This window comes from Pavona decussata, unplaced genomic scaffold, assembly GCF_977016875.1.
Source record: "Pavona decussata unplaced genomic scaffold, jaPavDecu1.1 SCAFFOLD_52, whole genome shotgun sequence".
NCBI lineage: Eukaryota > Metazoa > Cnidaria > Anthozoa > Scleractinia > Agariciidae > Pavona > Pavona decussata.
The window spans coordinates 62954-78516 of record NW_028145474.1 but is presented as its reverse complement, the minus strand read 5'-3'; the positions used below and the strand labels follow the sequence as shown (position 1 = coordinate 78516).

The 15563-nt window shown below is 37.8% G+C and overlaps 2 protein-coding genes and 1 pseudogene across 2 annotated transcripts; all 3 read right to left on the bottom strand.

The window, feature by feature from the left end:
- Positions 1 to 1696: 1696 nt before the first annotated feature.
- Positions 1697 to 3069, bottom strand: LOC146480733 (adenosine receptor A1-like). Its single transcript, XM_085109038.1, has one exon. It carries the CDS (start codon positions 2781 to 2783, stop codon positions 1773 to 1775), a length of 1011 nt encoding a protein of 336 aa, XP_084965164.1. The 5' UTR covers positions 2784 to 3069; the 3' UTR covers positions 1697 to 1772.
- Positions 3070 to 4038: 969 nt separating this feature from the next.
- On the bottom strand, positions 4039 to 5643 carry LOC146480732 (sphingosine 1-phosphate receptor 1-like; annotated as a pseudogene).
- A 2488-nt stretch (positions 5644 to 8131) lies between these two features.
- LOC146480731 (uncharacterized) lies at positions 8132 to 14959 on the bottom strand. The gene is made up of 2 exons (XM_085109077.1): positions 13823 to 14959; positions 8132 to 8250 (listed from the first exon to the last, which is right to left on the bottom strand). Exons 1-2 carry the CDS (start codon positions 14664 to 14666, stop codon positions 8222 to 8224), a joined length of 873 nt encoding a protein of 290 aa, XP_084965203.1. The 5' UTR covers positions 14667 to 14959; the 3' UTR covers positions 8132 to 8221.
- Positions 14960 to 15563: the final 604 nt, after the last annotated feature.

Sequence of the window (15563 nt, the reverse complement as noted above, 5' to 3'; positions counted from 1 at the left end):
CTTCTTGAATAAAGGTTAGTTTTGAAAGTATTGTTGTATTGTGTAGAGATGGTCTCACTTTTGCTGGAAAGTTTTTGACTCGGCTCAGTCAACGTGATGCTTGCTCACGAAATATGGCAAAAAATCTTGTTTATTGTATAAAACAAATATACTTCATTTTGCCGTGTGTCTGTGCTCTGATAACGCACAGAGGACGTCAAAGCGTGGTGAGAACATCAGTGACGCTACTCGCCTGCGGCTCGTCGCGTTCTTCTTTGTCATCACCACGTTTTGACGTCATCAGTGCGTTATCAGAGTACCGACACACAGCAAAATGAAATTTATTTGTTAAATAATAAAACTATTCAAAATGTTGGCTCTGCGTCTGGAGAGGAAGGCCGTCACTACCTGGTGTAAATCTTCTAGTTTAGCCTGGGGGAGGGCCATCTCGCATTTCAGGGTGTCCAGCTCCACGCCAAGAAGGGCAAGTTTTTGAGTGGGACCAATCACCTTACGCCAACTGATTTGGAATCCTAGGTCCTGTAGAAGCTGTAGCAAGGTATCAAAGGCGAGCTGGCATTCTTGTTTCGTCTGCCCGACCACCAGGAAGTCATCCAGGTAAACCACAACTGCGTTAAAGCCCCGTCTTGCCATCATACGCCGTACCGACTGGGTTAATCGATGAAAGATTTCAGGTGAACTTTTGGCCCCGAAGGGTAAGCGGGTGTCATACATATAAGTGAAATGATCGTGTCCCTTAAACTGCCAGCGTAACCCAGTAGCTGCAAAATTAGTATGATGAATAGGGACTGACCGATAAGCATGCCGCAGGTCAATTTTTGCCATGAAAAAATTTGGCCCTAGCAATTTGATAGCATCATCTAAGGTTTGAAATTGAAAGGACTGCGTCTCAATGTAGTCATTTAGACCCCTGCCAATGGGTCGTGAGCAATCATGAATAAGGCGGACTTCTGTTGAGTCCGGTTTAGGAATAGCTCCTAATGCGCTGATAATGATAGGCTTGCTCTTAGTAATAACATAATTACCATCTGCAATTTTGTCCAAAATAGTCTGCTCAACCGCATCTCGAGAGACTGCATTAGTGGCTGATTTGTAGTTGTCTTGTTGAGCAGGGGAAAAATTGGAATTAGGGGGTGCCAACTTAAAGCCAGTGCTTATGCCATCATTGAGGAATGCTTCATCCTCATCGCCAGTTAATTCTGCCAGCCAGAGATTGGTGTTTAGGGGTGAGGCCAGAGGGAGTCAGATGGACATAGGTGGGGAACCCTGTCCCTGTGCATGCCCCTGACCCTGACCCTGCATGGGAGCCCTGCCCCCCTGTGGATGGGTATGGGATGGGTGCGACTGCCAACATGCCTTCCCATTTACCTTACGGTTACACACATGAGCAAAGTGGCACTCATAAAGAGTGCAGCCTCGCGGACGATTAAAATTAATACAGATGGTCCTCCCATCCCCACTATACCTAGCAAAACTGGTGACGGGAGGAGCTCGTGCAGGGGTGGCCTTTGGAGGCAATGGCTCCAGTAATACCGTGTGGAGGTGATTGGAATCGTAGCTCCACGGATAATTATAAACAGCCTGTACGTGGCGAAATTCGTAAATAAGAGAGTAATTCCACGTAAAACCGATATTTATAGTAATTATTTATTTTCTTGCTTTATTGTTTTAATTTTTTTTAAATTCTAGCCAGTTATGACTCGTCATATATGCGAGCACATAGCTTAAACAGAGACGCCATTTTATTGTAGCTGATAAGCAACACCGACATGTTATGTTGTCATTTTTTCTCTTAATTCTTTTTCGGTAACATTGGCTTGGCTTGTTATTTTGTTGTTACGTTCTTGTGTAAGACTTCTTAGGTGGAAATCACTCTGATCGACTCGCTGTCTTAAACGCAACACAATTTTCACGGATTCTCTCAGTTCATTGATGCGCCATGCTGTTATAAAAGGGCTGACAGCCGAATTTAGAAACAGAAATACCAGGGCTGATTCCTTGAACGTGAAAAACGATGTTGGAACTCTACATTTATGGCATTTGGCTTCAATAAAATTTGCAACGAAATAAGGAAGAAGCGAGAGAAGTAGAACACGTAAAATAAGGAACGTGGTTATTGCGAACTTTCTTTCTTTTTTTGCGATTCTTAGTCGTCTCAAATTGTAAAGTGTTGGATTGGTAGCTGGCGTTATCGTGTGCTTCTTCAAGTCTTCACGAGATCTCTTCTTCAAAATTAAAAACATTTTAAAATATACTAGGAACATTGTTACAATGGGTAATGCAATATTCAAGTAAACATCTATGAAACGGTAAACATCCATTGAAATCGGAGTGACTTGTACTGAGGCAAAAATTGAGGAAAACACACAAATAGCGGCATTGAATAGCACAAGTCTCCGAGGCTTGATTTTGCCAAGATAGAAATGTGGGTAAGCAACAGCTACAAGACGATCAATGGACATCGCTGTCATTAGGAGAATAGAGCTGTTAATTCCAACATATTCTAACACCGTGATAATGTCTCCTTCTTTCGGGATTCGCCAGCTGCCAAAAGCGCACAGAAACCGCACCACAGTTTCTCCAGAGCACACAATGACACCGTTGAAAACGTTCACCATCGCAATGAAGAACAGAAACACAGTGAAAGTTTTTCTGAAGCAGTGGAGAGGGTCTTTGTACAACACGAACAGAACGAAGGCATTTGGAAGCCCAATGATGAAAAACAGAGACGTAAAAGGTATTTCACTGCCTAAACAAAGCGATCTTTCAGAATTTCGCTCCATGACTGGAAGATTTATGAACAACGTAATTTCAGGTCACCTTGAAGTTTGTTCTTTGTGCGCCGTCTAGATTCTTCGACTTACGTGATCTCTTCAGTGAACGTACTAGCCGTGGATTCACACAGAGCAGCCGATTGTGACAGTTCTGAGTCTCTTAAAAACACTGTTTCGCATCGAAACTTAATCAAAAACTAACCGTAAATCAGTAAAAATGCTGCCTCATCGTGTGACATACATGGAGCTTACTGTTTGTTGACCCAATCACAAGCAGGGTTTTTTCATTGCTTTCTGTAATTTTTACTTTGAGAAGACAGATGGAAACTCTAAAAAAAGATATTAACACATAAAAGGAAAAAGTCCAGTCTCAATATCATTAAACATTTATGGTTTATGTTTGCAGTGCAGTGGTGTTTCACAAGCTTACGAAAAAGTGGACTTACTATAAGGACTGTGCTGGAGATGCCTTTCAAAATCTTTCCAATCATGAATCTACCCATCTTGAAATTTTTTTCGTTAATTTAATTCTTTTTGATAACATCGAACGCTATAGCTCACTCTAGATCTTTTTCAAATTACGAAAAACATGATTATTTTAATGTTGCTTCCTGTGATATTAGAGAGATTTATGGCAAACAGAATGCAAATGGCAGAAATGACCACGTGATCATGTTTACACTATATCGCCAAACGCTCCCTGTTTTTAGTTTCTAGGTATAATTTCGTAATTTTGCGTGAGCGTCAAAGGACAGAATAATTTTTACTGTTCTAATCTGAGTACTAATTCTGTCAAGAAAATATAAACGCGAATCTCACGTTTGCCTTAAACGTGATTCTAAATTTCTCTATTTGCTTGTTGCCTTTTTATTATACATCAGCACTTCAAGTGGGTCATTTAACAAACAGATGGTGACTGGTGGCACTATATTTAAAAAAATTACCTTTAATTTTCGCTATTTTATGTTTCTGCATTTTTTTTCCTTTTTCTCTTTATTTTCTTTCCTTTTTTTTTTTTAGTCATAAACAGCTCGTGCATCTCAAATTTTCTGTACTATAGAAACGACCGATAATGCAAGCAAAGGGTTAGATTTGTCATGAAATATTAAAAGAAACTGCTTTCGCTTATTGTGACAAAAAACTTTTAGTCTGGCAACGGAAATTAACTGTCGGTCCAAATACTTTTAGCCCAAACATCATTACTCTAAGCATAAAAGGCAATTACAGGCGTTCCGATGACGCACGACTGAACCTGAAAGCATCGTGGGTGTGTTACCGTCCGTGCTTATTTTTTTGTAAAAAGGCACAGAGGAACATATGTCAGTTTAAAAATACAGTACTGTTATGTTCGCGGGCAATGATACACGTTTTCTTTTTAAAAATTAACACCCAATTTAGACAGAACAAATCAGTTAAAAATGCTTTAAGGCTGGGCAGTTTCCTTGTAACATAAAGATCGAATTTCAGTTATATGACTTCCGTGAACTTTGAAACTGAAATATTGGACAATATTGGGAACTTTCCGTAACCGCGACGGGAACGCCAACGAAAATGTCACTTGAAAATATGTTCGTGTTACTTGCCTTACTTTGCGGATTTCCAATCCTTCATGAATATAGTTTTGAACACAAATGTCCGTGGCGGTGCATGTATACCTTTACCAGATAACCTCTAACATAGAAGTGAAATTCAAATTGTTTTTATTATCAGGCAAGTCGCGAAACAGTTTTCATCTGCTCCACATTAAAAATTAAAACCAATGTTGCATATAGTGGTAAAAGATAAGAATTAGAAATCGAATTAAATTTAATTGTATCGCTTTGTTTTTCTTCTGTTTTTTTTTTTCTTTTCGTCTCTGAAGGATGAGTCAAACCAGTAAAGTTTTACACCACGGTTTTTCCTGATTATCGGTCATATAGAACAAGCCGAGTGTTCCTCATTGAAGTTGTCGGGAGGTGGGAATCATCCACGCTTGGTTCGCTGCCTTGATGACTCAAACTAAGAACAATCCTAACTGACTTCTTCAAATCCATGATGCGTAATGCCATGAAGATAGGGTTGACGGTGGAATTGAAAACCCATAACACAACACACGATTCCCTCAGCGCAAAAAACCAGTTCTGTTTACCACAGCTATGACAGTTTACTTCAATAATGATAGCCACAAAATAAGGGACCAGAGAAATAACAAGAAGCAGTAAAATGAAAAAGGAAGTTATAGCCAACTTTCTTTCCTTTTTGGCCATTGCTTCTTGTCGCCTGCTGTGAAGCGCTGTGTTGTTGGAAAAGGTCGGTTGATTCTGAACAGAAACTCGCGATTGCTTCCTTAAAATGTAAAATATTCCCAGATAGGCCAAAGTGGTTGTGGAAAGAGGAAACGTCGCGTGTAAATGTTGATCTATTAAAAGGTAGATATCTACTGAAATGCCAGCAAGTTGCAGTGAGGCAAAGATCGACGAAAATGCAACGATGGCTGCATTGCATAGCACTAGTGTCCTAGGCTTGAGTTTACGGCAATAGAAGTGGGGGAAAATAACTGCCAGAAAGCGGTCGAGGGACATTGCTGTTGCCAGTAAAATAGAGCTGTTAACTCAGTGTAGCCCATAATCCGTGGAATGTCACCCTCTTGGGGAATTCTTTGATCGCCAAAAGCGCAAAGAAATCTCATCAGTGTTTCCCCAGAACACACTACAATGCCGATAAAGAGATCCACTGCACAAATGAACACCAAAAACACGGAAAAAGCTTTCCTGAAACATCGCAAAGGGTTTCTGTACAGCACAATCAAGATGAAAATATTTGGAACTGAAATTAAACATAAAAGAAACAGAAAGGATATTCCCGTCGACTTTTCAAAATCGCGTTTCATAATGAACTGAAATGGTACGAAATGTTGCGGTACTGATAAGAGCGGCTCTTTAAATTTGCACCAAACGCCGAAAGGAGATGTCGCTTTTTTAGCAGTCAATTGTCTGTATCCAAAAACTATTATTATGTGTCGCATTCATATTCTTCTCAAACGCCATTAACAAATAAACAAGCGGTACCAATAGCTTCACTAATTCGTTTTTCTTGTTCAGTCTTTCGGAGAAAACATAAAAAAATGAACGACAAATTTATACTGAACATCTTTGGATCCGTAAATTTATCCGCCAACCCATGGCCAGGCCATCCTTAAAAGTGAAAATAATGTTTTAAAAAGTTATTCAGCACTAATAGGAAAAACAAATGCAAATGCAAATTAGACAGGATGGAGTCTAATCGAACAATCATGAATATATGTTGTATCACCACCAATGACATTTAGAGCTTTCTACTTTGTTCCAGACAGCTCATATCAAAACGGCTTGGATTTAAAATCCCTTTTGGTAGAAGTTCCTTTTTAGTTCAGCGTAAGTTCCCTTGCAGTTAAAGTACATCCCACAACTCTTAGGGTCATTAGCGGACGCTGTGATATCTATGACTACATTAAGTAGGTGGCGTCAACATTAATTAAAATATGATGTGAGATCGTTTTTACTTAGAACGAAAGTTGCCATGTTTCGACACCCGAAGATGAGTAGGAAGTAATATTATTAACCAAGTAAATTAGGATCTTTTTAGCGAAAAAAATGTCTACCCTTTTTTAAAATACCGGTAATTTTATATCAGGTCGCGTGACAAAGATGGAATTGTTTGTTAATCTTCAATGTTTATTTAAAAGTGGAATCTTAAATAGATAGCTAATAAACGCAACGAAGGGTCTATTTTCTTAAATTAATTCTTGTGGTCGGTATATCAGTATGATGGTAAGTGATATAAGGATTGGGCATTAACAGTTTCTGACGGGAGATTGTTGCAAACTGGGATACCGCGGACAAAAGAACAATATTTCTTTAAGGGTTGACAAATAACGATAGTTGTCTTAATGGCAAGTTGTGTACGTTTGTGGAACAAAAGGTGGTAACACTTAAATCACTCAGAAGGAACAGACAAACCTATGAATATCATCTTTCGGGAAACAAATTTTGCTAAAAGTTGTTAATGGGACATTAAAAATATGATTTGTCGTTGTTTACAAGAAAATTTTGGTATAATTGAGAAATATCTAGCAAGACAATAGTAAGTTAAAGTTCTGACTGGCACCATGTTGGAAAGAAACACCATACTTCGGTTTGGTCTTATCTTTGTTGTCTCTTCTTTAGCGGCTCTTGTGTAATAATATGGACAAACTGTCTCATGAAATCATTTTATTTCACACTATCTGGTTAGAAATACAAGATGGAAGAAAAAAATACAGAACGCATAGATACAGGTTATATAACTAATAAATATATACATTGAAATCAGTGTGCAGCAGGCAAAGTAGCAGAACTTTCGAGATGGGTTCTGTTAATCTATACATAAAGGAAAGAAATTTTGAGCAATCATTAAATATTAATGAAAAAATGGTAAGTAACTAGTTACTGTAACAAAAACTAGAGGTTAGATACAACTTCAATAAAATTATAATACACTATGCTATCCAGGTAATTCATTAATTTTCTTATGATAAAGGTAAGTAGGCCACATGTAGAAATAAATGTTATTGAAGAAGCAGAAAAAGAAATGCTGTATAACCGACACTGAAGAAGACGAGTATTGAAATGTTAGATTTATTTCTAAAACTGTTAGGAGAACTAGAGAGGTGTTTCAAATTTGCTGATACGGTTTTCCATAATTTTGAAGCGAGCGTATGTAAAGTAAAGTTGTCAGTTGATGTTGCCACATTGTCGACCTGGTCTGAATTCGGGTAGGTACTCACCCGCTCACAGTTGGCGCCATACCTCAGACAAAAGACTCACCTTAACTCGATAAAGTCGTGTAAGCCTAGGAATTGCCCTGTGGCTTTACAGTTTTATTTATTATTATTATTTGACGGACACTTGAGTGTAAGGCGTCAAACATGGACCTGAAATTAAGATCTTGTAGTTTTTTTCCCCGTTAACTAGAGTTTACTTTCAGTCAATAAGTTTCTAGAGTAGAAGCCTCAGAACCGCTAAGTCGTTATCATTTTCCTGTTGCTTGATATATTTTCCTTGTTTACCTTCTTGAAACGTTTGAACACATAATGCATGCGTAGGTGGCCATATTTTTCTAATTAAACAGACGCAATTTACATTCAGGTGGAAGACCGAAATGCAAATAAAATTCGAATTGTTTTTATTATCAGGCAAGTCGCGAAACAGTTATAATCTACTCCACATTAGAATTAAAACCAATTTTGCATATAGTGCTAAAGAATCAGAATTTTTTAATTGTATTGCTTTGTTTTGCTCCTGTTTTTTCTTTTTGTTTTTTAAAGATGAGTCAAACCATTAAAGTTTTACATCACGGTTTTTCCTGATTATAGGTCAATATAGAACAAGCTGAGTGTTCCTCATTGAACTTGTCGGGAGGTGGGAATCATACTCTCTTGGTTCGCTGCCTTAATGACTCAAACCAAGAACAATCCTAACTGACTTCTTCAAGTCGTTGATGCGAAATGTCATCAAGAAAGGATTGGCGATGGAATTGAGAAACAGGAACACAACACACGATTCTCTCAACGCGAAAAACCAGTTCTGTTTGCCACAGCTATGACAGTTTACTTCAATTATGATAGCCACAAAATATGGGACCAGAGATTGAAATAACAAGAAACAGTAAAATGAAAAAGGAAGTTATAGCCAACTTTCTTTTGTTTATGGCCATTGCTTCTCGTCGCCTGCTGTGAAGCGCTGTGTTGTTAAACAAGGTCGGTTGGTTTTGAAGAGAAACTCGCGATTGCTTCCTTAAAAAGTAAAATATTCCCAGATAGGCCAAAGAGGTTGTGGAAAGAGGAAACGTTGTGTGTAAATATTGATCTATTAAACGGTAGACATCTACTGAAATGCCAGAAAGTTGCAGTAAGGCAAAGATCGACGAAAACACAACGATGGCTGCATTGCACATCACTAGTGTCCTAGGCCTGATTTTACGGCGATAGAAGTGGGGTAAAATAACAGCTACAAAGCGGTCTATGGACATTGCGGTTACAAGCAAAATGGAGCTGTTAACTCCAATGTAACCCAGAATCCGTAGAATGTCTCCCTCTCGGGGAATTATTTGATCGCCAAACGCGCAAAGAAATCGAATCAGTGTTTCGCCAGAACATACTACAATGCCGATAAAGAGATCCACTGCACAAATGAACACCAAAAACACGGAAAAAACTTTCCTGAAGCATTGCAAAGGGTTTTTGTACAGCACAGTCAAGATGAAACTATTCACAGTGGGGCCAGACCACCCCCTAAAGGGATCATTAAAACGTGGGGTTTTTGGTTAATTCTCGATAATTTTGTTTATTCTCATCATTTCCTTATTAAACTTGGTAATTTAAAGTGGAACTTTGTGCCAAACAATTTGACATGAATATTGATGCCAAATGTTAAATTATGACGTCATAATTGGTGACGTCATATTAATCTCTAAAATAAAATTTTAGAATTTTTAAATTCTTTCTAGTGTGTTAGAAAGAACACGTAAAGAGGAGTTGAATGCTGTAAACAGTTTGTCGACGTGACAAATAATGGCTAAGATATGGCATTTTAGATTTTGAAAATTTCACAGTCTCAAAATAGGGGCCCCCCTTGTGTAATATGTTTGAAATTGAGTGTTGCTTTGTTGCGTCAACGACGCCATTTAAGTTGCAGATAAGATGTCTTAAATGACAGAAGCTAAATTAAAAAGAAAAACTGAGAAAATTTTATTTTTGCCAGAGCTAGAGCCCCCAAACCAGTTTTGTGACGTAATTAAGTGTCACGTGATCAATTATGCACTTGCTAATATTATCGTTTTCAAGCCAAAAACTTAAAATCTAAAATGATACGATTTTTTGGAACAACAAGAAGTCCATTTTACCAGATTATTAGCTTGCATGGAAAAAAACTGTAAAAAAATAATAAACAGGGTTGTTTTTAGAAGGAAAGTATGGTTCCGGGGTGGACTCTTAAAATGTCTTTAAATTGCCATAACTCAAGATACGTTTGTCGTAGCGAGGTACTGTTTTCAGCATTTTACACCTCTTGCCAAGTTCTTTCAGATGGCATAACATTTTATACCAAATTTGAAATTTTCAGTTAACTCGTTTTGTGACGTCATACATTATGACGTCACAATTTGAACATTTTTGACATTCTCATACTAAAAATAAATTGGGCGACCACCTAAGGTTTTTTGCCAAGTTTGGAAACGAAATACGAAAAAGAAGCAAAATTGATCTAAACGATCCATTAATTTGAGGGGTGGTTTGGCCCCACTGTGTTTGGAACTGAAATTAACCATAAAAGAAACAGAAAAGATATTCCCGTACCCAGACAAAGCGACGTTTCAAAATCGCGTTCCATAATGAACTCAAATTGTAAGAAATGTTGCGGTACTGATAAGACCGGATCTTTAAATTTGCACCAAACGCCGAAGGGAGATGTTGCTATTTTAGCAGTCAATTGTCTATATCCAAAAACTATTATCATTCATCCCATTCATATTCTTCTCAAACGCCATTAATAAACAAACAAGCGGTACCAAGAGCTTCACTAATTCGTTTTTCTTGTTCAGTGTTTCGGAAAAAAACATAAAAAAATAAACGACCTATGTATACTAAACATCTTTGGACCCGTAAATTTATCCGCCAACCCGTGGCCAGGCTATCCTTAGAAGTGAACATAATGTTTTAAAACGTTACTCAGCACTAAAGGAATAACAAATGCAAATGACATTTAACACCTGCCTTTAGACAGGATGGAGTGTAATCGCACAATCATGAATATATGTTGGATCACCACCAATGACATTTAAAGCTTTCTTCTTTGTTCCAGACGGCTCATATCAAAACGGCTTGGATTTAAAATGCCTTTTGGTGAAAGTTCCTTTTTAGTTCGGCGTCAGCTTCCTGGTAGTTAAAGTACATCCCATGACTCCTAGGGCAATTAGCCGACGCTGCGCTATATATGACTACATTAAGTATTTGGCGTAAACATTAATTAAGAAATAATGTGAAATCGTTTTTACTTAGAACGAAAGTTGCTATGTTTCGACACCCGAAGATGAGTAGGAAGTAATGTTATTAACCGAATAAATTAGGATCTAGATAGCAAAAATGTTTACCTCTTTCGAATTACCGGCAATTTTATATTAGGTCACGTGACAAAAATGGAACGCCTTGTAAATCTTCCATTTTTATTCAAGAGTTGAACCCCAAATAGCAAGCTAATACAGGCAATAAGCAGCCTATTTTGTTAAATTAATTTATGCTGTCCGGGTAATACCCGTTTGATGGTTAGTGACAAAAAGGATTGGACATTGACAGCGTCTGACGGGAGATTGTTGCAAACTCGGATACTGCGGACAAAAGAAGAATATTTCTAGAGGGATTGACAAATGACGATAGATGTCTTAAAGGGACACAGTCACCTTCGTGACCGTGCTGACCTGGACACTAGTTTTGTCAATTTTGAAAAACGTCCACCTCAACCCGAAATCAAAAGTACGCGTCGAATACATCTAAATCCGCTCAATCTTCCCAGTGTTTTATTGGATTTTCAATCTTTTACTGGAAACCTGTTTCTGAGTATGCTTTTGCTCATCCTATATTAAAAACAGTGTGGATCGCGTCTCCAACGGAACATGAAAAGAAGAGGTGGGAAACGTGAAGGCGCCGGGCGGAAGAAATCGCCTGCGTTGACCAATATAACGAGAGAAATCAATCAAAAACACTGGAGAACAAATCTCCATTATATATATATTTGGAAAATCGCATCTTCTCTACCTGGCGAAAGCTTCGTCCGCGAAGGGAATCTTCGTAAACGATTCGAACTTCGCGTCATTATTAGCTGCTTGGTTTGGAGCTCAGACGAAGACAAGCTTCGGTACACAGTCGATTATCTCCTCGACAAGGAAAACCTCTATTACAACCTTGTTTTCTACGGGTCGAGCAAGCGTTCTTGTAGTGACATGGGTTTGGTTCCTAAATCTAGATAACGGAGAAGTTGTAGAAACGAAATTATAATAAACGCAAAATATATGATTGAAAGCAGAAATAAATAAAGCCTACCGGTAGTTTCGTTACAAAGTCGTTTCGCTACTATGACTGCAGTTCAGGCGATTCCCTAATATTTGAACTCAATTTGCTTCTTATGCAAACACTGTGAAACGTAGAAACAGCTAAGATAATTTTTCACACGACCGGATACCGAAATAAACAATTAAATGATTCTTCGACTTCAGAGGTATTCGTTGACGTTTGGCTTTCCCTGGACAAGTCCATTGATCAGTAAATACTCCATGGTATCAAGAAAATGAGTGTTTTAATATGACATTAGGTCTATAATCACTATAATAATTTTGACTCGCAAACACCTCGACTCGACAAGGTTTGTTTAGATTTTTCAAAGGATGCGCTTCTCAGCGCCAGACTTTCGGATGAAGTGTAATATGCAAATCAGCTAAGAAATGGTATCTAATGCGCATGTGCACCAGGTGACTGTGTCCCTTTAATGGCAAGTTGTGTAAGTTTGTGGAACAAAAGGTAGTAACACTCAAATCACTCAGAAGGAACAGACTAATCTTTAAATATCATCTTTCGGAAAACAAATTTTGCTAAAAATTGTTAATGGGACATTACAAATATGATTTGGTTATGTTCACAAGAACATTTTGGTATAATTGAGAAATATCTAGCCAGACAACAGTAAGTTGAAGTTCTGACTGGCACCATATTGGAAAGAAACACATTCTTTGATTTGGTCTTATCTTTGTTTCCTTGTTTGGCGGCTGTTGTATAATAATAATGTGGACAAACTCTCAAATGAAATCATTTTATTTCACTCTATCTGGTTAGAAATACAACATGGAGAAAAAATACATTAAACATAAATACAGGTTATATAACTAATAAATATATACATTAAAATAAGTGTGCAGCAGGCAAATTAGCAGAGCTTTCGTGTTGGCTGCTGTTTATTTATAAATAAAGGAAAGAAATATTGAGCAATTATAATAAATTAATTAAGAATCGGTAAGTAACTAGTTACTGTAACAAAAACTAGAGGTAAAATTCAACTTGAATAAAATTATTTTACACTATGCTATCCAGGTAATTTTATTAATTTTCTTAAGATAAAGGTAGGTAGGCAATGGGTAGAAATAAATGTTATTGAAAAAGCAGAAAAAGAAATGTTGTATAACCGAGAGCGAAGAAGATGAGTCTTGAAATGTTGGATTTATTTCTAAAATTGTTAGAAGAGCTTAAGAAGTGTTTCGAATTTGCTGATACGGTTTCCCATAATTTTGAAGCTGAAGTATATGTAAAGTAAAATTGCCACTTTATGTTGCTACATTGTTGACCTGGTCTGGATTCGGGTACGTACTCTCCCCCTTTCTTATTTGACCCCATGCCTCTGACATAAGACTGACCATTACTAGATAAGGTCGCGTAGGCCTGGGCATTGCCTTGTGGCATTTTAGTTTTTTAGTATTATTATTTGAAGGACAGTTGTTCGTAACGTCAAACATGGAGCTGAAATTAAGATCTCTTCGCTATATTTATCTCTTAACCCGAGTTTATTTTCAATCAATAAGTTCCTAGAGTAGAGGCCTCAGAACTGCCATGTCGTTATCATTTTCCTGTTGCTTGATGTATTTTTCTTGTTTACCTTCTTGAAACGTTTGAACACATAATGCATGCGTAGGTGGCCATATTTTTCTAATTAAACAGACGCAATTTACATTCAGGTGGAAGACCGAAATGCAAATAAAATTCGAATTGTTTTTATTATCAGGCAAGTCGCGAAACAGTTATAATGTACTCCACATTAGAATTAAAACCAATTTTGCATGTAGTACAAAGTTTTACATCACGGTTTTTCCTGATTATAGGTCATATAGAACAAGCCGATTGTTCCTCATTGAAGTTGTCGGGAGGTGGGAATCATCCTGATCCTCTCTTGGTTCGCTGCCTTAATGACTCAAACCAAGAACAATCCTAACTGACTTCTTCAAGTCGTTGATACGAAATGTCATCAAGAAAGGATTTGCGATGGAATTGAGAAACAGGAACCCAACACACGATTCTCTCAACGCGAAAAACCAGTTCTGTTTGCCACAGCTATGACAGTTTACTTCAATTATGATAGCCACAAAATATGGGACTAGAGAAATAACAAGAAACAGTAAAATAAAAAAGGAAGTTATAGCCAACTTTCTTTCCTTTATGGCCATTGCTTCTCGTCGCCTGCTGTGAAGCGCTGTGTTGTTGGACAAGGTCGGTTGGTTCTGAAGAGAAACTCGCGATTGCTTCCTCAAAAAGTAAAATATTCCCAGATAGGCCAAAGAAGTTGTGGAAAGAGGAAACGTCGCGTGTAAATGTTGATCTATTACACGGTAGACATCTACTGAAATGCCAGAAAGTTGCAGTAAGGCAAAGATCGACGAAAACACAACGATGGCTGCATTGCACATCACTAGTGTCCTAGGCTTGATTTTACGGCGATAGAAGTGGGGGAAAATAACAGCTACAAAGCGGTCGACGGACATTGCGGTTACCAGTAAAATAGAGCTGTTAACTCCAATGTATCCCAGAATCCGTAGAATGTCACCCTCTTGGGGAATTCTTTGATCGCCAAAAGCGCAAAGAAATCGCATCAGTGTTTCCCCAGAACACACTACAATGCCGATAAAGAGATCCACTGCAAAAATGAACACCAAAAACACGGAAAACGCTTTCCTGAAGCATCGCAAAGGGTTTCTGTAAAGCACAGTCAAGATGAAACCATTTGGAACTGAAATTAGAAATAAAAGAAACAGAAGGGATATTCCCGTACCCAGACAGAGCGACTTTTCAAAATCGCGTTCCATGAAGAACTGAAATTGTAGGAAATTTTGCGGTACTGATAAGAGCGGCTCTGTAAATTTGCACCAGAACGCCGAGGGGAGATGTCGCTTTTTTAGCAGTCAATTTTCTATATCTAAACTATTATCACGTTTCGGATTCATATTCTTCTCACACGCCATTAATAAATAAAGAAGCGGAACCAATAGCTTCACTAATTCGTTTGTCTTGTTCAGTGTTTTGGAGAAAACATCAAAACATGAACGACAAATTTATACTGAACATCTTTGGACACGCAAATTTATTCGCCATCCCTTGGGTAGGCTATCCTTAAAAGAGAAAATGATGTTTTTGAAGGTTATTGAGCACTAATAAAAAAAAAGCAAAAACAATACAAACAAATGCAAATGGGATTGAACACCTGCCTTTAGACAGGATGGGATCTAATCGCACAATCATGAATATATATTGAATCACCACCAATGACATTAAGAGCTTTCCACTTTGTTCCAGACAACTCATATCAAAACGGCTTGAATTTGAAATGCGTTTTGGTGGAAGTTCCTTTTCAGTTCGGCCTCAGTTCTCTGGCAGTTAAAGTACATCCCACGACTCTTAGGGCAATCATCCGACGCTGCGATATCTATGACTACATTAAGTAGGTGTCATCAGCATTAATTAAGAGGTGATGTCAGGTCGTTTTTACTTAGAAAGAAAGTTTCTATGTTTCGAAACCCAAAGATGAGTAGAAAGTAATGTTATTAACCGAATAAATTAGGATCTTTGTAGCTAAAATGTCAACCTTTTTTGAATTACCGGTTATTTTGTATTAGGTCACGTGACAAAGATGGAGTTCTTTGTTAATCTTCACTTTTTATTTAAAAGTTGAATCCCCAAATAGCAAGCTAATACAGACAAGAGCG

Bases quoted from the DNA above. Each gene is read 5' to 3' on its own strand.
- LOC146480733 (XM_085109038.1), bottom strand. From the start codon at position 2,783: ATGGAGCGAAATTCTGAAAGATCGCTTTGTTTAGGCAGTGAAATACCT.
- LOC146480731 (XM_085109077.1), bottom strand. From the start codon at position 14,666: ATGGAACGCGATTTTGAAAAGTCGCTCTGTCTGGGTACGGGAATATCC. The intron at 8,251-13,822 runs GTATCAACGACT...TGAAGAAGTCAG, and splicing joins TCCTTTCTTGATGACATTTC to TTAGGATTGTTCTTGGTTTG.